The 23,029-nt window shown below is 35.8% G+C and overlaps 1 protein-coding gene across 2 annotated transcripts; it reads left to right on the top strand.

Moving 5' to 3' along the window:
* Positions 1-3,549: 3,549 nt before the first annotated feature.
* On the top strand, positions 3,550-22,767 carry LARP7 (La ribonucleoprotein 7, transcriptional regulator). Of its 2 annotated transcripts, none has more exons than XM_028121334.2 (13): positions 3,550-3,702; positions 10,217-10,420; positions 10,750-10,850; positions 10,944-11,027; positions 11,166-11,330; positions 11,421-11,514; positions 11,588-11,932; positions 12,026-12,170; positions 13,821-13,969; positions 14,886-15,004; positions 18,172-18,331; positions 18,559-18,650; positions 22,255-22,767. In XM_028121334.2, exons 1-13 carry the CDS (start codon positions 3,615-3,617, stop codon positions 22,333-22,335), a joined length of 1,827 nt encoding a protein of 608 aa, XP_027977135.1. In that variant the 5' UTR covers positions 3,550-3,614; the 3' UTR covers positions 22,336-22,767. The 2 variants fall into 2 exon arrangements, with proteins under 2 accessions (XP_027977135.1, XP_027977134.1); XM_028121333.2 differs by having other exon boundaries at positions 11,585-11,932; positions 22,255-22,760.
* Positions 22,768-23,029: the final 262 nt, after the last annotated feature.

The raw sequence follows: 23,029 nt of genomic DNA, 5'->3' as shown, positions 1-23,029 counted from the left end.
AGTCAGGTCCAGAAAATAATGGTGGTTATTCAATTATTTATACGACCTAAAATAAAAATAGACAAAGAATATTTAACCCTGATGAAAAGAATATCGAATACGACTGTTTCCCACAAACTCTTGACAGGAGAGAGGAATCTAAGAGTTCTAAGACTATGTGATTACCAAGGGAAACCCAGGTGTAATCAAATTATCTGATACTAAATACAAAACAAAAGAGTGACCCCACCCGGTTGAAAGAGAATTTGCCAAGTAAAGAGAAAACTAAATAAAATGTATAAAATAATTAGTAGTGTGCTAAGCTTTTTTCCAAATGCCATAACATGTATCAGAAAACCATCCCTCTTCCCCCAACATTTCAGTTCCTTATGGAAAGAGCTTCTATTTTCCAATTGCTATGGCCACCACAAGATGGCCCCCTTGCGTTTTGAATTTTTCCTTCTATATCACAGTATCCAGGATCTAATACACAAATTTGCTCTGCAAGGAATAATCTTTTCAATACCACTGCAATGAGTACGGTATTTATCCTATGCTACTGGATAAAACTGTTATTGTGGGCAAATTTGGAAATCAAAAATTACTGATGGTGAACTGATTACTGATGGTGAACCGAAGTAGTAAATGGAGATGCCAAAAAAAATTTTTTTTTTCTAAAGTAGTGGTTCCGAAGACATGATCCCTGGACCAACAGCATCTAGTTAGAAATTCAAGTTCTTGGGTCCTGCCCCTGACCTTTTAAATCAGAAAGTCTGAGGTTGGACCCAGTACTTCTTTTTAACATGTCCTGCAGGTGATAGTGATACATGCTCAAGTTTGAGAACACAGGGCTAAAAGACCTAGGATGATTCAATAAAACTATAATTTGCAATTCTGGATTCAATTCCCCCTTCATACATACAAGATATACCACATACATATTATTTATAAATTACATGTATTTATTTAGGACTTCCTTTAGCATTTGCCAGACACTGCTAGGTTGAGGTACTATAATGAACAAATACTATTTTTAATCAGGGACTTTCCAGTATAGCAGGCTGATAAACAGTAATTACAATAAAACGTGACAGAAAAAAGCACAGGAAGGGACCCAACTCGGTCTATGGCATCAAATAAGGCTTCCCAAAGAACATGTCTAAGCTGTAAGCCAAAATAACTATAACCAAAAGAAAATGCCAGGAATGTATTTCCAAAAAGGAATCAATATAAACAAGGGCCTATGAAAGACAGAGCAAGGCAGGACCAAGGAACTCAGTACAATTAAGGGGTCAATGTAAGATAGTGAATAGTGAGAGAGAAGACTGAAAAAATGAGCAATAATATGAGTCAGAGGGCTTTCTATGCTATGCTGAGTTCTTTGAACTTTATTCTATAAAGGAAGTACGAACGGTAGGGTTTTAAGAATAAGATTACATAATCTGACTTGGGTTTTGCAAAGATTGCACTGGTTGCTAAAATAGGAGAGATAAGGGATTAGGCAAATGAGATATGAATACTTGCCCCATAACATAGCTCACAGGACAGGACACAGGCCTACAGAGGCACTGCCTTCCAGAGATAAAACTCCCATATTCCATATCCCTCCCCTCAAGCCCAAAGGAATTGCTAAATGCCTAATGAATGCCAAGAAGATAACAGAGGTCCAGAGAAACACGTCATTCACTACTACTTTTAGAGCAACTTGCTCCCAACACTGAATGTGTTGGACATTTTACATCTGTATTGAGACTACATGGTGTAGGCACAGTGTTTGCCATGTGGCAGTTATTGATATGAGATCTCTTTAATAACAGCTATCATTTATTCAGTGTAATTTTATGCTAGACACCTAACATGCTTTAAATGCTCACAACCTTATGGTATAGATACTATTTTTTACAAAAAAGGAAACTAAGGTACATAATAGTATGTAATCTGCTCAAGATCACAAAACAAATGGCAGATTCAGAATTTAAAACTAAGTAGTCAAGAGGTCCCTAGTTGGCTCAGTCTGTAGAGCATGCAACTCTTGATCTCCCAGTCATGAGTTCAAGCCCCATGTAGGGCATAAAGTTTACTTAAAAAAAAAGAAATTTTAAAAACTAAGTAGTCTAAATTCTGGTGCTCATACTCACAAATATGACACGATTATTGAATACGTAGTATGTCAGGCAAAGTTTTGGACTACTTCATATTATATATATACTATATGTTATATATATAATACTACATATTACATATTTTTATTATATATATAATTGCATATATTTGTCAATCTCAGAATCCTGAAGAGTAGATATTACCACAACATACAGATTACTAATCCAGTATTTACTAATTTAAGATTACTTATATTCTGTTTAGGAACTGCAAGATAAATTCCCCATTGTTTTCCTAAATTAGAGATATTACTTGCGGGGCTTACAATTTAAAAGGAACTGTGAAGATCCATATCCTCATAAGTGGTAAATTAGATTATAATAAAATAAAGACTAGCTAAAAAAAAAGGCTAGCTTTATTTTAAAATATTTAGAAGAGGTCTAAATTCCTACATTCGAAGGACAGTCAATAGTCCTTTTTTACCATTAAAAAGGAAAAATGGTATTGGCTAACAAATGACATATTTAAGTGCAAATATAAAAAAAATTTCTTAAAGTCTTCATCTAGCCACATCAAGTGTTCACCCACCTCTAACGGGCGGAAGTTTAATGTACAAAGTTTTTAAAGCGGTATGGAGACCTCAGATGTGGTAATTATATAACCACAGACATGCACACATACCCCCCCAACCATATATATTCCCACACGTCCTTACGCTGCTTTATACATTCATATATAAAATTCGGTGTTCTCAACAAAATATGAGCCATTCTTCCTTTTAAGATGTTTTTGGTCTTTTTGTTTTGGAACAAGCAGGACCTTTAGAATGGTTCAGATTTAAAAGTTCCAGAGTCTCGAACCCAATATTCTGTTAAGAAGCCATTCAGTCCAAATAACCAAGAGAAGCCAACATTTGCCAAAATAGTAATTACCATGACTCTGTGTAACCAAATGGCAATGAGACTTGACCCTCTGTCAGTCCTAAATGCAAACACCAAAACCCTCTCTGGTCCTTACGCTTAACGCGGAAACTGCAAAGCAGAGGCTGGGGAAAGCGGTAAAGACGAGGCACCAATTTTAGAGATTCGGAGCAAGCTGTGACTGTCACTATCCAAACCTGGTTCCATATAGCACCAGCAACGGTCCGCTTCTGGCGGAATAGTCTTTCAACCCTTTGCCCTAAATTGCGACGCCTCCTCTCGCTCAAATCCCTTTGCCTATACACCCTCACTCCGAGGAAACAACTGACCTCACCTGTCCATAAAAGCCACTTTCGAATTTCTCCCGCGAAAGACTGTGACGTCATTAACCTGGGACCGCACCAGATCAGGACCCAATACTCAGCCCGCCCACCAGAACCGGCGTTTTCAAACCGCCAATCAAACTTTTCATTGTCTGCGAGCCTCCTTGGCCAGCCGGGTAATCCAACGCCCCGCCCCCAGCGCCAGCTCACGCCCGCGACGTAAGCGACGGACGCACCGTCCCGTGCTCATCTTTTCCAAGGCGTACGGGAGAGCGGTGTCGCTCATCCTATGACGCGGAAACCAGGACTACAAGCATCTGGAGCCGAAAAGGTTGAAGGACGCCATCACCGGCCCGGTATTTTGGGAATTGAACGGAGTAAGTTCCAAGTAGTCCGTAGATAGTGTCGCTCAGGTTGACTGAGGTTTCATTTCCTCTGAGTCCTTTTTAACGCACTCCATTCTATCTTCTGTCGTCCCTTTCACTTCGTCCCCTCCCACAAACCCATCAGTTTGCTTGTGCCAGTTCTCTGTACGCATGCGCAAAAGTCCTTTGGGCGCCCTTGTAGTTCCAGTTTTCAGAGGTTGGGGGCGTGTATTGTCCGGCTTTGGGAGATTGGGGGCCTGCCCGGCGTTTGGCGGCGTACTTGGGAAAGGACGGGTGCCGAGGTGAGCCTTAGCCAAGGGTAAAATTGCTTTACTTCCTAGATCTGAGCCTTGGCGGCCAAACGGTAGCGAATGTTAGGACTTGTTTTAAAGTTAGTCATTTTCTTTTTCAGGATTCTAGTTTTTGTCATCAAAGAATCGGAAAATCCAGTTACGGAAGGGAGCTAACAAATTACAAGTGTCTAGTGAAGTGTACTGAGCGCCCTAATGTGCTTGAGGGAAAATGGGTAAGGAGACAAATTAGGGGAGACGTGGTTGTAGAAAGCTACATTGAGTAAGATGCCATTTAACGTGGGCCTTGAAAATCGAATAGGGGTTTATAAGGCAAGTAAGTAAAACAAGACTAATTCAAAAAAGTAAAGACACACAGGCAAGGGTGTTCTGGTGCCTCTGAATGGTCGGCCGTGACTAGAACAGTGACAACGTTTTTGACGCACCATTTCCTCTAAGAACGATGAAGGCTGTGGATGAGCTTCCCAGGAAGATACATGCACATGGCAAAACATTTCACGTGTAATTTTGTTGGGAAATTGTAAAAACACCTTGAAATGGCCAAGAAAAGAAATACTGGGTATCTTGTCTAGCTCACTTCCAGGTTATCTTCTTCATTGTCATTGAGGTATTTTACGTTTATGGAAGTTGTAGAAAATGATTATAATGGAAATTAGTCTTGTAATTAATTTTGCAATTATTGCCCTAACCGTTTTTGCATCTATTAACAAATTCCTTTCAGTGTTCCTGATTGTTTATATATTTTAATTCTCCTTCGAAGTAGTTTTTTTTTTTTTTTTTTTTAAGATTTATTTATTTGACAGAGAGACACAGCGAGATAGAGAACACAAGCAGGGAGAGTGGAGAGGGAGAGGCATGCCTCCCCCCGAGCAGGGAGTCCGATGCGGCCTGGGATCATGACCTGAGCCGAATGCAGACACCCAATGACTGAGCCACCCAGGTGCCCCTGAAATAGTTTTTTTTTTTTTTAGTATGATATTTTTAAATTTATTTATTTATTTATTTTAAGTAGTCCTCACACCCAGCATGGGTCTTGAACTCACGACCCTGGGATTGAGTCTCATGTTCTACTGACTGAGCCAGCCAAGCGCCCCCTCCCCGAACCAGTTTGTAACACTTAACTTGTTCCTTGATTAATTACTGAAATGTTTGGCATATATTCACTTTATATTAATTTATATTTAAATTCCGTTTAAAATCTCTTAACAATTTCACAGAATTCACAAGAATGTTTGAAACTCACCCAAAATTCCATGGACTTTAGGTTAAGAATATTTGAGTCAGAACATAGAATGCATCATGACAGGCTAAAAAGGTTCTACTAAAAGGTAGGCAAATATGAGGGAGTCAGACTTAACAGAGCTCATTTGCTTACCCAAGCTTGTTTTTACCCAGCTAGTTTTGATCAATTCCCTTGATCTTTAAGTCTCTGTTAAAAAAAAAAAAAAGGTGGAAGAAACCACCTAATTGTGTTTGTGAGGATTTAAAACAATATATGTAAAGTAACTGCCATTGTTACACCATACTTTATTTGTTTAAAGCCCCTGTTTAGAAGCCAGTTAGATGTCCCTGACTCCAACAATTTTTACACTTGTTATAAGAAGGTGCTAAGGAATTTTTAAGGTTGAAAGTTTTAACATTAAAATCATAAAATTAGGTCTGTGTTTTAGACAAGTTACACAGCTTATGAGAAGGATAAATGACTTCTAGAACAGTTTATAAACTGTTCCCATATTATAGTGACACTCGTGGAAAATACTGGAGGGAGATAAAAGCCGTTCCAAAAGTTGAATTGGTAGGACTTAGTGACGGATTGATAAATGATAAAATGGTAATAATGTTACATTTTATCAAGTGTGTGAGAAAGTAGACTTACAAGATCAAGACTGAAAAAAGTAACTTCCTGATTCCGCCCCCCAGCCTTTCCACTGGGAAGGTAAATTGTACCATATCTTGTTACTTTGTGTTAATCGAATCTTCCTTTTATATATATGAAGGTATATTTGATTATCTACAGAATATATTTCTTAAGATCACAGATTGCAGACATATGTTAGGCGCACTAGGCAAGAGTTTTAGAACTTAATTTTCCAAGTCACAAAAATAACCCTTAAGTGAGGGAAGGAAGGAAGGTCTCTGAGATGAGAATGATGGAAAAAAAATCTGATTTCAGGAAAATTTTTATTTTCTGTGCTTCTGTCCTCTTATTTCCTTAGATGGTGGCTCTAACAAGGAAAGGAATTGGAGAGCTGGTTGTCTGTCCTTTATAATTTGTGGAGTTTTTGCAAAAGGGAAAGTTAGCATTGGATCCTGCTGTATTGATAATTTGTAGCTTTCATTTGTATTTTATTTATAAACATCTACCCCCTTTCAAAACAACTTGAAATACCTAACACTTTGCAGTATGAGATCCTTTTAAATACATTAATTATTTAACAAACATTTAGGTTGTGATCAAGCTAAAGTCCCTGCCTTCCTAGTTTTTGCATTCTAGTGGGGTAGACAGACAATGAAATTATAATTACAGGTAGCAACAAGAGGATACAAAGTGGTAACGGAATGGGTAGTGTTAAGAGTGTCAGAGCAGAAATGTTTCAGAGTGAGTGAAAGAAAGGCATCTTTGAGAAAGTGACATTTATAGACACCTGAATGAAGAGAGGAGTAATCCCTACAGATGTGGTGGGAAGGGTAAACAGAACAGCAAGAGCAAAGGCCTTGAAATGGGAATGGCCTTAGCATGTTTGAGCAATAGTATATCATAGTTGGAGTGAGCCTGTTGGAAGGAATTGTAAGAAATGAAGTTAGATATCCCCAGGCCAGATCGAATAGTGCCTAGTAGACCACAGTAAGGACTTTGGATTTTGAGTATGATAAGAAACGTTTGGAGGATTTTTTCTGAGAGATTGACATGCTCTGGCTTACATATTTAGATGATTATTCTGGCTACTGTCTAGAGAATTGATGATAATGAAAGAAGAGTAGAAATAGGGTGCCTGGGTGGCTCAGTTGGTTAAGTGACTGCCTTCGGCTCAGGTCATGATCCTGGAGTCCCAGGATCGAGTCCCGCATCGGGCTCCCTGCTCAGCAGGGAGTCTGCTTCTCCCTCTGACCCTCTTCCCTCTCGTGCTCTCTCTCTCTCTCTATCTCATTCTCTCTCTCAAATAAATAAATAAAATCTTTAAAAAAAAAAAAAGAAGAGTAGAAATAAGCACAAGTTACAGTGTACTTGCACTAGTTCAGGCAAGACACAATGATACCGTGGACCAAGTGGTTGTGATAAAAGAAATAAAAAGTATCGTTATTCAGCATATGTTTTATAAAGGTAGACCTAACAGTGCTCCTGGACTTGTTGTGGCGTATGACGAAAAGAAGGATTTTGGAATTTTGGGCTCTCAGCAATATTGTGATTGGTGTTTTCCAAGATGGGGAAAACAAGGCAAATTTAGATTTGTTAAAATTTCATAGTTCAGTTTAGCCATTTTAAGAGAAATACTTAAGGTAAATAAGTGGAGATGTCAAATGGACAATTAAATATTGGAATGGAGGGAACTAATGGGAGAAGTCAGTGCTGGAAAATACAGATTTGTGAAACATCAGCATGGAACTAGGGAGCTTAAAGTCAGAGACTCTCATAAAGGATATGTGTGGAGATAAAAAGGGAACCCGGGACAGAATGCAATTCGGGGTAGCATATAAAGGTAGAGCAAAGTAGGATGGTCCAGAAAAGGAATTTGAGAAGGAGGAAAACTCTCCTGGAAGCCAAATGAAGAAAATGTTTTCAAGGAGGGAGTTTAACTGCAGATACTGCTGAGGGGTCCAGTAGTCAGTAGAGATCACTGTTTTCAGTTTCACTAGAATGGTGGAAAGGGAAGCCTGACAGGATGGGTTAAAGGGAGAATACGGGGTGAGGAATATGGTTATTCAGCACTAAATGACACCTAATTGGGTTTTTTTTGAATAATTAATTCTGATGAGTAGCTCCAATTTATATGCATATCAATAAATACTTCTTTACTTGCATATTTTCCAAAATTGGCACTTGGTTAATCAACTGCAGCCTGTTTTAAAAGTGCCAAAATACTCTTCCGTTGATTTTGGTGAGAATGCAAGTTTAGTTGGAGATTGGAAGTGAAATGCCTTAATGGCTTTGTACTCTATTACTGGATGTCACTCTGAAACACATTTTCTATGTGTTACTCTCTGCCCCATTGCTGCTGGTGTCACTGATTCTGGCTGACAGCCTGAAGGGGTCCAAGTAGGCTTTGATACTATGTTTACTGCTGTTAAAGAAGGCTACAAGGCAGGGACGCTTGGGTGGCTCAGTGGGCTTGGTGGGTCCAGCGTCTGCCTTCGGCTCAGGTCGGGATCCCAGGGTCCTGGGATCAGGTTCTGCATCGTGCTCTTTGCTCAGCAGGAGCCTGCTTCTCCTGCCTGCTGCTCCCGCTGTTTGTGCTCTCTCACCCTCTCTGTGACAAATATGACAAATAAATAAAATCTTAAAAGAAGGCCACAAGGCAGAAGAGATAGTAGGGACAGCATCTTCGTCTCATCTGGAGTCCCAGCGCCAGCACTTACACACACTCCACAATTAATCCAAATCTACTTCCCCCCCCCTTTACCTACAACAAACGTGTGACTAACACAGGTAAGGGCCAAAGTGGTTTTAAGTCACCTGGATATGTAAAAGCCTTAGCCCCTATTTCCCACAGATCTCAGATGTCATTCTGGTTGCGTAGGTTCAAGGCCTGCATACCAACTAAGAGTGGCTCCCACCATGGTGCAACAGAGGAGACAGAAAAAACTCTCTCCGTATGTCTTAACTCTCCTGTGCCCATGAAAACCCTATTATGGGAGCCTGGGAAATACAGTATGGGAAAACCATGTTTAGGGGTTTTTCTCAGGCAGACCTGCACCATCTCAGGCCTTTGTTCATTTACTTATTTTTGTGTATGTACCTCTAGTGATTCAGTGAAGATGATAATTCATTCAACAAATTTTTGAGTGACTACTCTGTGCCAGGGAATGGGAATGCATCAGTAAACAAACAGACAAAAACCTGATTTCATTAATATTACATTCTAGGAAGGAAAAAGAATAAAAATTGTACAATAACGTTAGAAGGTAAGTGTAATGGGAAAAAATAAGGGAGATAAAGAGTATCTGTCCAGAAATTTGAAGTTTTAAATATGGCTGTGGTAGACTTCATTGAGGTGACATTTGAACAAGACTTACCAAGTAAGGGAACAAGCCATGTTATCTAGGGGTTAAGTGTTTGAGTGAGAACAGCAAATTCAGAAGGCCCTCAGTTGAAGATTTGCCAGCTAAATTTTAGGAAAAGCTAGATGACCACCAGTATGGCTAGAGCTGAGGGAACAAGAGGCATGCAAAGTGACTCAAGGAAGGGCTTGGGAATTGCTGTCCAAGAAACACTGGGATGGGAAGGTCCCCTGGAAAAGAAAAAGCTTACCATTTGAATTCCGCTTCTAGTGAACAGAAATTAACAGTTAAGGAGCACCAAGCTGGCTCAGTCAGTATAGAGCATGGGACCGTTGATCTTGGGGTTGTAAATTAAAGCCACACTTTAGGTACAGAGATTACTTAAAAATAAAATCTTGGGGCACCTGGATGGCTCCGTTAAGCATCTGCCTTCAGCTCAGGTCTTGATCCTGGGGTCCTGAGATTGAGCCACGCATTGGGCTCCCTGCTCAGCAAGGCACCTATTTCTCCCTCTGCCCCTCCTCTTGCTCATGCTTTCCTCTCTGTCTCAAAAAAAAAAAAAATATTACATAAATCTTTAAAAAAATTTAATCAAAAACAAGAATCAACTTCATTGGAGATTGTGTATTTATGAGTTTGTCAAGATGGACAATATCTAAATCCCTTACCTTAATCTTACACTTTGACTTAATGACTTAAAAGTGTAGTTTGGTCAGATATAGAGTTTATACTACATGAAGATAATCTGGTCGTACAGTATAAAGTATATCAAAAACTAAAGCTATGATTTATGATGTAGAAGGTAATTTAAAACTAAAAAGAAGGCAAATGAAAAGCAAACAGGTAACATAAAAAGATCAAAAAATTGAAAAAACCACAAGGCTAATTGCAAGTGTTACCCCAAAGTTTGTCCTCTGCCAGCCAACTTTGTCTATTAAGCCCTCGGGCAAATTAAAGGCTAATCTGAATATTTTCCTGTATTTTTTTTCAATGAACAGGAATGGAAACTGAAAGTGTAAATCAAGAAAAGACAATGGAAGAAGAAAGCAGTGAAAAGAAAAAAGAAGTAGAAAAAAAGAAACGGTCCCGAGTTAAACAAGTGCTTGCAGATATTGCTAAGCAAGTGGACTTCTGGTTTGGAGATGCAAATCTTCACAAGGATAGATTTCTTCGAGAACAAATAGAAAAGTCCAGAGATGGATGTAAGTTTACTTCACTGTAAAATGCAACCAGTTTATAGATACTAACACAATGTGACATTACCATGCCATGTACTGAATGGCATACATTTTATACATTATGGTTTCCTTCCACATGAAAATTATAGCTCATTTCAGCCTTTAAGGACAGACATTTGTGGGGTTATCTGATGACATTCTAAAGTTTGTGTGGTGGAGCTCCTAAAAAGCTCATGGTTAGGTAAGAGCTATGTGACAGTCTACACACCTAGAGAGGCAGATTTAATTACCAAAATGCATTTGAACTCCGGTTTAGCATATATACATTCTGTATTAACTTTTGCATTTGTTAGATGTTGATATATCACTCCTCGTGTCTTTCAACAAAATGAAAAAATTGACCACAGATGGAAAGTTAATAGCCAGGGCACTGAAAAGTTCATCTGTTGTGGAGGTAAGAATTGTTACATTACAATTTATTGAATCACAATCATATTAGTTTAATAAAATCCATAAAACATAATCACCTCATGTGCCCATTTCAAAGCTGGACTTAGAAGGCACCAGAATCAGGAGAAAAAAGCCACTGGGTGAACGACCAAAAGATGAGGATGAAAGGACAGTGTATGTGGTAAGTAAGCCATTTAAGAAGAAAAGTTCAGGGCTGGCGATCGCAGTAAAAGAAAGACAAACATTTTTATATTACAAGTAAAAATTTATTGACCTTGAGAAAGTACTTCTATTTAATATTGCTTCTAATTTATTGTAGGAATTACTTCCCAAAAATGTTAATCACAGCTGGATTGAAAGAGTATTTGGGAAATGTGGCAACGTTGTTTATATAAGCATACCACATTATAAATCTACTGGAGATCCAAAGGGATTTGCCTTTGTGGAATTTGAAACAAAAGAACAAGCAGCAAAAGCTATTGAGGTAGGTCCAGAACCTAAAAGGAAAAGCAAAAAAATTAGCAAGTGTTTCAAAGGAGTAACAAAATTGGTTGGTTTTAATTTGATTTTTCAGTTTCTTAACAACCCACCAGAAGAAGCACCAAGAAAACCTGGTATATTTCCTAAGACAGTAAAAAATAAGCCCATTCCTGGGCTTCGAGTATCAGGTAATTAATATTTAATTTTTAAGTAAATGTAGTTGAAGGAAAATGAAAACTAATGATAGTATTGTTACAGAAGAAAAGAAAAAGAAGAAGAAGAAAAAAGGCCGAATGAAGAAGGAAGACAATATCCAGACCGAAGAGTCAAATATGGACACAAGTAAGGAGAGTGTTGGTAAAATGAAAAGATCCAGGACCACGTCTGAGGGATCAGAAGTAGAAACAACTGAACCCCAAAAGCCACCCTCAAAAAAAAAGAAAAAACGGGAAAGACAGGAAGTATCGAGTTTACCTGTAGTCAGAACAGGGAAGAGGAAGAGAAGTATATCTGAAGAAGCAGAATACCCAACTCCCAGGTCAAAAGTAAAGAAAATTACTCAGAAAGACAACATTAAAAAAGAAGAAGTTTCCAAAGAGAACAAAGGTATCGACAACTTTAAGGTAAATGTTAGTAAGATGAATAAAAAGGTGCTTACATGTAAACTTGTGTTTATTTTTTGATATTTTAAAAATTAAGATTTGGAAGTCTCTACTGAAGAGGAAAAGGATGCTGGAGATGTAAAAGATGGATCCCTTTTAAAAGCAAAAAGGAAGCATAAGAAAAAACACAAAGAGAGGCACAAAATGGGAGAAGAGGTTATACCATTAAGAGTCCTTTCAAAGTAAGTAGATGATACAATTCTGATGAAAATTGACCCTCTCCATCACCATTGCTAAAGTGCAATTCCAATTTGTATTGAACAGAGTTGCATATTAGCAACAGTCATGGCATGTAGCCAAGATCTGCAGATTGTGGGTTTAAGGTAACTGAGAATTAAAAAGGAACCACCACACTAAAACATGGAAGCACTTATTTTCAGCATATCACAGCAAGTGCCTCCATGTTAAAGTAGAGGGTGTTCCTTAACAGACTTAAAATTAAAGCTTAGGTATACCACAGACGGGCAGTTCGGTGAGGGACTCTTGTGAACTTCTAAAATGTAAAAGTAAGACTTACCATCACTAAAACATGGAAGCACTTACTTTTTTAGTTTCAAAGCAAGTACATCCACGTTTAAGTGGTGGGGAGCCCAGTCTTGGAGAAAACGTGAATCATTAGTATTCTTTAACCTGTAAAGCAAGCTTTGAGATAAAACTGTGTCCATTTGGAGACCCCTCCACTGAAACATGGAAGCACTTACTTTTGTTTTACACAGCAGGTACCCCCATGTTAAAGCAAAGGGGAATCCCCTTGGGCTCTATCAAGGACTTGCCATATTACATCAGGAGGAAGAATTTGGGTTCACTTCTACTAAAACATGGAAGCACTTACTATTTTAAAAGTCAAAGAAAGTACTTCCATGTTAAAGTTAAAGGGAGTCCAATCCACTCAAGGGGTGGAAGCCAAGGAAAAAATAAAAGAGAAGAAAAATACCATACCTTTGGGAATTGGGAAGAGAGTTTTTCCTAGCTTTCCTGAATCGTACTCCCAAGTGTCTGTCTTCCTCTTGAAGGTTAAAAGGCAAGGACTTCAGGCACTTGTATTTATACTATTCTTAACTGCTGAATTCCTTTTGCCTTTTTATCTCAGAGAATCATTACAAGAGGTTTTTGTTATTCTAATGTATCAGCTCTCAGGGAATGTATGATCCTGGGTGGGTCTGGATACTTTTTTTTTTTGAAGTATACAGATGTCAATAATAACTGCTAAGACCATTACCACAAGATATCCTCCTCTTTAAAAAAAAAAAAAAAAGGGCCCTATCTGCTGGTTTGATGGCATAGATTAGAGTAACAATGAGTGCGCCTGTGGAGCCTGGAGGGGCATTGTGTTTCTATCTGGGGAAGCTCTAGCTGTTTGAAGAAACATCTACATGTTAAATGTATGTAAATAAATAAAATGCTTCCATGGGGTGTTTTTTTCTTCTTAGAAATTCCTTTTGATTCAAGTAAATAATAAGGAATGTTCTCTCTCTCAAATTGGAAGCAGTTTAACAAATAATCTTTAAATTATAATCGGCCATTATTCCCCCAAAGATGACTAATTGTTACTAGCTAATTAATTCAAAGCTTTTGTTTTCATAAATAGAGACATTTGAAGCATATTCATGAATTGCCAAGTTTAAAACATTAATCTCAGTGTTGGGTCAGGGGAAACTAAACTCCCCTTTTCATATTTCCTGGATCACTTAGAACTCAAGAAGTAATTTGAATGTTTGTGTTTAAAGAAGGAAAAGTTAGAAGTGGTTACAAGACACTGAATGTATGTATTTAGATATTTTTATTTGCTCATCTGTGTTCACTACTTCAAAAGTACATTCTTTTCATTACAGGAGCGAATGGATGGATTTGAAAAAAGAGTATTTAGCACTGCAAAAAGCCAGCATGGCTTCTTTAAAAAAAACAATATCACAAATAAAATTGGAGTCAAAAATGGAAACAAACGGAGTACCTACTACGTCTGAGATAAAAAATGAAAAAAGTAAACAGCACTATGATAGTTGTAGCATTATATCATATTTATATACTGACATACTATTTCTGAGTTATTATAGGATAAATCTTAATTTTTTTAGTATATGTGCTGCCGAAGCGAGCACCAAATCTTAATTTTTTAAAAACTTAAATATGTAATGGTAGTTATTAGAGGAATTACTGATTTGTCATGGTATCCCAAATGTGCTATTTATGCTTGATATAAGAATATTTGAAATGGTTGTTATAAAATCTCTTTTTTTGTGGCACTTGGCTGGCCCAGAAGAGCATGCGACTCTTGATCTCAGGGTCATGTGTTTGAGACCTACATTGGGTCATACAGACGACTAAAAAAAAATAGTAGACTTAGGGTGTCTTTTTTACTGATTTAAGTTTGCATTCTTAATCATGTTTAGTAATGAGTACCTAGTTTATGAATTGAGCAAGTTTATAGCAACAAAAATTGTAATTTCTCATCTGTAATTTTATCCTAATATATTAAGATGTATTTTGAATTCTTATAAGTTGAAAATACAAATTTTCACATTTTAATCATAATGTTTCTAGAATATTTTACATATTATTCTGTTTATTTCTTTATTAAGTAAAGTGCTTTATTATTCGGTTAAGGGAAACGGGGCAGGTTTTCTTATTTAAGGTTTTACAAGTGTTCCTCTAACTATACTTTGCAATTAGAGTAATAAAAGTTTTGGTATTTATTTCATGCTAATCTGCAATAAGCAGTATGGCATCCAGCATACTTTAGTAAATTACTTATTTTACAATTAAATTTAAATTAAGTAAATTTGAATTATTTAAATCAGCCTAAGAAATCATTGTTTTTATTCTCAAGTGGGCCTACTAAGTATTAAATTATTAAGTGTAAGAGGCTTATTTCTGGTCTTTCCTTTGCAAACCAACAGCAAACAGTGAAGAGGGTTGTCCCCAGGAAAAGGTTAATGCAGCAGGACCACAGTTTGTGAGTGGCGTGATTGTGAAGATCATTAGCACTGAGCCTCTACCTGGCAGGAAACAAGTCAGGGTAATGCTTTTGTGTGTCAAGGATAGTTGTTGCTCTTTCCTCTTTAAAATTTACTGGTCTGAAAATGTTTTGCATTATAGAAAACAAAGAAAATCAAATCAGAATTGATTCCTCTGGAAAAATACTTCTAGGATTTGATTCCACAGTAACTCTTGTGTTTGACTTCAAGCAAAATCTGCAGTATGAAATTCTTCACTGGATCAGATTTTGCAATGAGTACAGTTGAAACATCTTTCTGTAGAACTGCACTTTGTGCTTATTTTTCTTGGTGCCCTTAATAGTTGACTGTTGTGTAGTTGAATGAACAGGCCTTACTGTGGTCATTATAACTTAAAAGAATAAAAATAGTAAAATGCTGTCATAATATTACTTATTTAGGGGACATTATCTGTTTTCAGAGAAAATGGGTTTTAGAAAATAATGTCAAAACTTTTTGAAGATTTAATCAACATTACAGTTCATCTGAAATTATTTTAAACTTTTAATCATCTGCTATTGTCTGATTTTTGTAGCAAACTAAAGAGTTTGTAATTTGTTTTCATTAGCTTTCAATAGATTCTTAAAAGATTTTGTGACCTAAAAAAAGTCAGGACTATTTTCATATAAAAGGGATAATATGCTTATTTTTAACTTACCATAAACAATTTTTGTTTGTTAGTCATCTTGGAAATTGAGAAATTTTTTTCCTGGGAGAAATGCAGGATTTTTTGGAGAAAAGAGCTTTTGTTAATTTTATTTTTAAAATGTTGTATTTTCAGTTTGTGCTGTTTTAAAAATGTGAAACAATTACAGAAAAGTTAAAATATTTTGAAAAGCTAAAAAAATTTTGTATGGGTATGCAAATAGAGTTTTACATAATTTACAAATTACTACATTTATTGCTCTACAATCTTTTTTTACTTACATATTTTATCTTCGAACAACCTTTTGTACCAACAAAACATATTTCATTCTTATTGACATATTCCTGTGTAAAATGTCCTTAAGCATAGCAAATATATTTAAAATTGTTATACTGACATTCATCATCATGCAGTATGTTTTGGGTTTGCATAGACTCCTACCAGTCACGTTTTTTAACTTGCATAAATGAGGTTTCTCACTGTAATTATCTTGTGAACACTCTATCTAAAATTCTGTTTCTATCCTGTAAAATCTTGTAGCTATCACTAACATAAATTTAGATTCTGTTTATGATATTGATGAGGAATTTGGCAGATCCAAATTGGTATTACCAACTTGAATTTCAGAGTATGGTAGCAGTATAGAATTTCAGGTCAGAAGGATTAAAAACAGGATGTAAATGATGCTGTGGTTAGTCAAGTTGCAGAAGATTTAAAAATAAAATTAGGTAAAGTTTGCTCTTTGGAATAATTGTCATAGACTTTAATTATATTCACCAAAGACCTTTTTATTATCTAAATAGTGTATCAATTAAACATTCTTCATTTGTCATCATCAAAATCAACAAAAACTGAGTTACAATGATGATTTACTGTTGTCTGACTTGCCCTTGTGATTACCAGGCTAATTTGTCTTTTAAAGAAGGGTTTAGTCAGGAGATTAGCCTAACATAGTGCATATCGTAAATACCTTTTGAATTGTAGTAATCTATCTGATAAATCAATTATATTTGATTTATCTAATACACCACCTAATACATCAAATTTCGTCAACTTGATACCAATTATTTGTCTTGCTTTGTGTCTAAATTTAGTACTTAAGTATATAGGGAAATGGGAGGAATTGGCAAGTATATTTCTCTCCAGTTATCTTATTTTTTCATTGAAGTAGCAATCATTTATTAAGTGCCTACTTTGAGATAGGCAGTATGCTAAGAGTAGGGGTGAGTTAAGACTTAGTCCCTGGCTTTGTAGGTTTTAAACTTTTCTTGTTTTATGATCAAATATTTTCACCTATTGCTCAGTTTTTCTGTAATTCAGACTTTAAAAATCTAACATCTAAAAGTAATCTAAATTCCTTGTGGCTTGAAATTTGAGTCAAAAAGAAAGGAGGCCAGGGTAGGCAAAACGTTTTTTTTAAACTGGGAATCTCCAGTGATATCTTTAGCTTTCTGAATGGACGTTGATGAAGAATTATGTAACATTCCTGCATAATTGCATTGTTTACACCTAAGAACATGCTGGGAAAAAATAATTAGAAATGCAGGAATCTCGTTAATTTGCCCTCACAGCAGGCATTATAGGTAAAACTTCCTTGCTGCCTGACCACTACTTGTTCAGAGGAGATTCTTTAGGTATTTCATCAGGAAGAATGAGCTCTTGGGGCGCCTGGGTGGCTCAGTCGTTAAGCGTCTGTCTTGGGCTGAGGTTATGATCCCAGTATCCTGGGATCGAGTCCCGCATCGCGCTCCCTGCTCAGCGGGAAGCTTGCTTCTCCCTTTCCCACTCCCGCTGCTTGTGTTCCCTCTCTCGATGTATCTCTCTCTGTCAAATAAATAAATAAAATCTTAAAAAAAAAAAAAAATAGAAAGTATGAGCTCTTGAGCTATAATCCCAGAGATCTACTCGGGAACCTAGAATTTTTGTAGGTTCCCAGGAAACTTTTTCATGAGTCAAAATTTAATTTTTTTCATTTTAGGTCATAAGTGATTTTGTATAGATGAGTGTAAACACCTTGTCCACCAATCCATTGTGGGTTTTTTATTTTTTAATTTCATTCATTGTAACTGCACTGAGACTTGGAACCCTCTTATCTGGCATTTGGGGGAAATTACTTGTACATTCTGCTCTACAAATCTGTTGTCCTTGTGCAGTGTTGCCATTCTAGTTAATATTTTAGGATTGTGCTTGATTAAAAGAAAGTTATGATTGGAGTTCCCAACTTTGTTCAAGTCAATTTTTAAGAGTATTTGTGTGTGTGTTACCGGTGCCTGGCTGGCTCAGTCAGTGGAGTGTACGACTCTTGATCTTGGGATTTTGAATTCGAGCCCCACATCAGGAGTAGAGATTAGTTAAAAATAAAAAATCATTAAAAGATATTTGTGTATATTTTAGAAGAAATGTTAACGTGGATAGTCATTCCTCATTTTAAACTGTATATGGCTGACTTATATAGTACATTCTGTCACAACCATGGGAATAATTTTAAGATTATTGTGAAACTTTTTTATTATTTATTTAAAGTCTTTCTAAATTCTAATGCAGGATACTTTGGCAGCAATCTCGGAAGTTGTTTATGTTGATTTGCTAGAAGGAGATACAGAGTGCCATGCTAGATTTAAAACTCCTGAGGATGCTCAAGCTGTAATAAACGCATATACAGAAATTAAAAAGAAACACTGCTGGAACCTCGAGATCCTTTCTGGTAAAAATTCGTAGAATCTTTTTTTTTTTTTAATAATTCTTATCTAGGGGTGATTGTGTTGTATTTTCTGAGTTTGGCTAGTAAGATTAGTTTAATTTTCATATTCTGATATGCATAAAGTAGTATTAAATATAATCAGACAACTATAGTTTTTTTATTGAAATGTGATTAATGCCTTGAATACATTTCTTCATATGTATCAGTGATTGTCGTTTTTTCTTTTTAAGGTGACCATGAGCAGAGGTATTGGCAGAAGATTTTGGTAGATAGGCAGGCCAAACTTAATCAGCCTCGTGAAAAGAAAAGAGGCACTGAGAAGGTAATTCATTTTTTGGTTTTTGTTGTTGTTCAGTAGCCTAAATTCAGCATTCGCTTGAATGTTTTCTGAAAGTCAGTAATGTGTAGCCCTAAAATAACCTTGGTTTTGCTAGACACAACAAAGATTTACCTGGTATATACTGCATTTTAGATTGTGAGAGAATACTTGTTTTTTTAGATTTTGAAATACATGAAATTAGAATTATTTTCCCCGTAGGGGTGCATAATTGAGAGTTTTCTTGTTTTTTTTACTGTAACTAGTGGTGGCAATTTAAACAGTATTGATTCTTGCTGCTGTGTTTTGTAGTTTGGTAGTAAATGATTATTTCAAGATTGTCTTAATGGTAAAACACAACATATTTGAGAGTGTAGTTTTTAAAGATAGGAGCCTCCACCAGATAATACTGGGAAACTTTATGAATAAAGTTTGCTGTAGCAAAGATAAGTTTAATTCCTTTTTCTCTAGAATACTCAACAAGTGAAGGAAACAAGCTTAAATACATGAAATAATTTAAAGCAAAACTCTCAGTAATTTTGTTTTAAATGACACCGAGTAATTTATCATACTTACTGTTGCTTGTGAGCTGTAACGTTTATTCTTTTAAAACATTATTATATGTGTAAAAGATTAGTACATCTTGAAGTGCTTAGGACAAATTAGGGCACATAAAAACTAATACTATTATCAAAATTTTTAAATGCTTATTAGAAAAATATCAAAAGTTATGCATTCTTCTATGATTTATTAGCACTTAAAATCATACTTTCTGTATTTTAGGTTTGTTGATTTAGGATTCTAATTCTATTTTTGTTTTATTACATAAAAATCTAGTGCTTTTTCATCAGCCTTGCATTGCCTAGGATTCATTGGAATTTAAGATTATTTGGGTGCGGGGGAGGTTTCCTACTGGTCTTTGTTAATTCTGTTTGCATGAATACAGACTGAATTTGCTGATATGTGGGAAGGCCTCCTTCCTCCCTAAAGACTCATTCAGGTCTATGAGGTGTTAATTTCAAAGCCTGCTTGAGATTATTTAAATGTTAAAATCATTGATCCAGCACTCACGACTAAAATGAAATCACTTTGTTAAGTAATTGTTATCCTAATTGGTGTGAAGTTTCATTTAAGTTGTGTCTGTTTTTAAAAGTAGGAATTAGTCATTTTGTTTTCCAGAAAGATCTGATCTCCATAAATTAAAGGCGAGGAAATAAACACTGACTAGGGAGTTTTATAAATTGGGTTGGAAAACAATGTATAGCTCTGTTATTCAGTTGGAAAGTTGTTTTCTGATCTCATTTATCTATTGTACCACCAAGCTTTTTCTTAGCGTGATTTGTTTCATAAACAGTATAGGATCGTAGCTGAAACTATGAAAGTAGACTTCTATCACAAAGTGAAAATATGGCACCACACAAAGTAGGTATTGTACAGGCTTTTCAGAGGAGACAATTAGTATGCAGTCGACTTTTTTGATAATTTATTTAATTAATATTTTTTGAGTGCTCATTTTTGTTGCCCACTGTTCTAGGAACTGGGGATAGAGCCAGGAGTAACACAGTTCCCTGGTTTCATGAAGTTTACAGATGAACAGTTTAGGACAGGTGATGACAGGTATTGTGTAGAAATAATCAAAGGGTATCATGAGATAGCTTTCCATCAGGTGAGGTTGTCCAGGAAGTTCTCTGAAAGTGACATTAAGACACTTAATGTGAGCAAGCAAGCCAGAGATTTTAAAGGCACAGCTTTCCAGGCACAAGCAGCAGAAACTGCAGAAGCCTTGAAGGTAAGGAGGCTATTAAAGCTAGAATGCTGGGAGTAAAGCACCTTATTAAAGGGAGTTACATATTTAGAAAAAATTTTAGCAGCTGAAAGTATGACATTAGCACTTTTCTCATACGACAGCTTTACGTTTCCACAGTAATGTTATATTACTTGGTCCATAATTGAATTGAAGAAAAGCACTGATAATAAATCCTGATAATAAATAAATAAACTGATACTAAATTAATTTTCACCTTATGAAGTAGAAGGAGACTGGGGACAGTTTCCTAAGCCCCAATCAGTTTATACAGAATTAAAAGACAGAAAGAGGAATAAGTGAAGGAAAAAGTTATTCTTTGTGGGTAAAGACCTCTCAGAAAAGATAGTAAGATGAAGGAAATATCTGCCAGATAGGGTCTCACTCACTCTTGCTAGACCAAGCCTTTGTTGTCTTCCCTATCACCCTGAGCACATTGGTAAAATTAGATAACAGCTACTGGAAACAGAGTGAGTCTTTTCTCATTTGTCTTTATCTTTTAAAGCATATTTGAAATGTTTTTATCACCAAGGTCTTTTCGCTACAAATTACCCATAGTCAGATATTCAGTAGCAGGTAAAGGCAGAATTCACAAAATATGTGAACAGAGTTATATTTGAATTTTTTCGTTAAATACTTGTTTTTTTTAACTTGTCCAGCCAGTCTATCTATAGGCTGACTCACACTCTTTAACTTTTAAGTAAACTTTTAATGATTTAGTAAACATTTTAAGAAACTAAAAAATAAAAGTGACTTCCTGCCAATGGCCACAGTCACCACTTTAATGAACCTCTAGTGAATACTTAATTAGAATCTGTATTTTTAATAGAACAAGATTTTCATTTCTTTCAAAGCTACAGAAGATATTTAAAATTTTTACATCAAGAAAACTTTTGGAATATTTAGCCATCTTAAATGGTCTTCTACATTCCACATAATTTCATTTGCCTTCTTTAAAAATATTAAAAGGGCATCTAACTGGCTCAGTCAGTGGAATGCGTGACTCTTGATCCTGGAGTTGTGATTTCAAGCCCCATGTTGAGTATAGAGATTACTTAAGAATAAAATCTCTTTAAAATTTTTAAAAATGAGGGGTGCCTGAGTGGCTCAGTCGTTAACTGTCTGCCTTTGGCTCAGGCCATGAATGAAGCCCCGCATTGGGCACCCTGCTTGGTGGGGAACCTGCTTCTCCCTCTCCTACTCCCCCTGCTTGTGTTCCCTCTCTAGCTTTCTCTCTCTGTCAAATAAATAAACAAAATCTTTAAAAAAAAATTAAAAATAAAATTAAAAAAATATTTATGTAAGGGTATAATAAATAATAACTACTCTTAATAGCAGATCCTTAGTTGGAATATTTTAATTTTCAAATTTATAAGCAAACCTTTATGTAGCACTCAGCCCAAAATACACTGTCTTCATTCAAATAATGATTACTCAAGTAATTAATACTCAAGCCCAAGGGGATATGAAACAACTAACAAATATGGGTGCTGAACCTTCCTAAAAGGTTAAAAATTTCCAGGATGGAGTGGTTGTTTTTAATTGAAAAATTCTCAGTGATGTGGAAGGACAGTGGGAGTGTTTTAGTGATTCTAAGATGTAATATCTATTATACTTAATAAACCATAATCCCAAACAGTTCTCTCTGTAATTGATTTGGCCTAAGCTTAGTTTATCTCATTCGTCTACCTTTCTCTCTTTTAAAAAAATTTTATTCAAACTGATAGTTGTGAAATTTTTTACTCATGATTATCTTTTTGTTTTAGGTATACAATACGTTATAATTTCTAATTTCTTTCTCCACAGTTAATCACCAAAGCTGAAAAGATTAGACTTGCAAAGACTCAACAAGCAAGTAAACATATTAGATTTTCTGAATATGATTGAGAACCGGTTTTGGGTCACCTCTTAAGATTTCACTGGACACTTGAACTTTTCTTAGGAAATCCATTTTATTTTGGTAGTAATAGTTTTTCTGAAACCTATGTTAATTGTTCTTTAATTTGTAAGTAAGACTTTTTCTTCAGACAAGTAAATTGTATACCACAGTTTTTCATTAAAAACATTTTATTTGCTGACAATATCTTACACAAATCGACCACAAAGTGATTTAGTAAATGTTCTGAACATTATCATTTAATTTTGTTTTTGTATTACGAAAACAATAACATTTGCAAAAATAATACTACATAGTTTAGAAAAAATGACAATGCACTCACTCTACTTATTTTGTAATTTGTTTTTTCCTTTTCAAATATCTTTCCATGTTGATTTATACAGAGACTTATGTGTGATATTTCATTCTGTTTATTGCACTTTGCTTATCTGAGCTTCCACTGAATTGGCCATATGAACTATTTCCAATTAAAATGTTAAAACTTTAAAAGTATTGAGTTTGTTTCTCATAAATGAGGTTAGACAAAATAAAATGTACCAGATGCTGTGAACACAGCGAGAAAAAAATCTTCTAAGAATCAGCCTTAAGCATAACTGAACTCTCTTATCATTTTATTCAGAAAAATCTCAGACCTGGCATATTTAAGGCCTTCTGAGAACTGAACAGGGTCTATTCATGACTAGC

This window comes from Eumetopias jubatus, unplaced genomic scaffold (assembly GCF_037043125.1).
Source record: "Eumetopias jubatus isolate StellerSeaLion01/CBP00866 unplaced genomic scaffold, mEumJub1_p1.0 scaffold_2, whole genome shotgun sequence".
Lineage (NCBI taxonomy): Eukaryota > Metazoa > Chordata > Mammalia > Carnivora > Otariidae > Eumetopias > Eumetopias jubatus.
The sequence above is the reverse complement of the archived record's forward strand: the minus strand, read 5'-3'. Positions and strand labels throughout refer to the sequence as shown.

Coding starts and splice junctions, on each gene's coding strand:
- LARP7 (XM_028121333.2), top strand. CDS start 3,615: ATGACGCGGAAACCAGGACTACAAGCATCTGGAGCCGAAAAGGTTGAA. Junction 10,421..10,749: donor AGAAAAGTCCAGAGATGGAT/GTAAGTTTACTT, acceptor TGCATTTGTTAG/ATGTTGATATATCACTCCTC. Junction 18,651..22,254: donor AGAAAAGAGGCACTGAGAAG/GTAATTCATTTT, acceptor CTTTCTCCACAG/TTAATCACCAAAGCTGAAAA.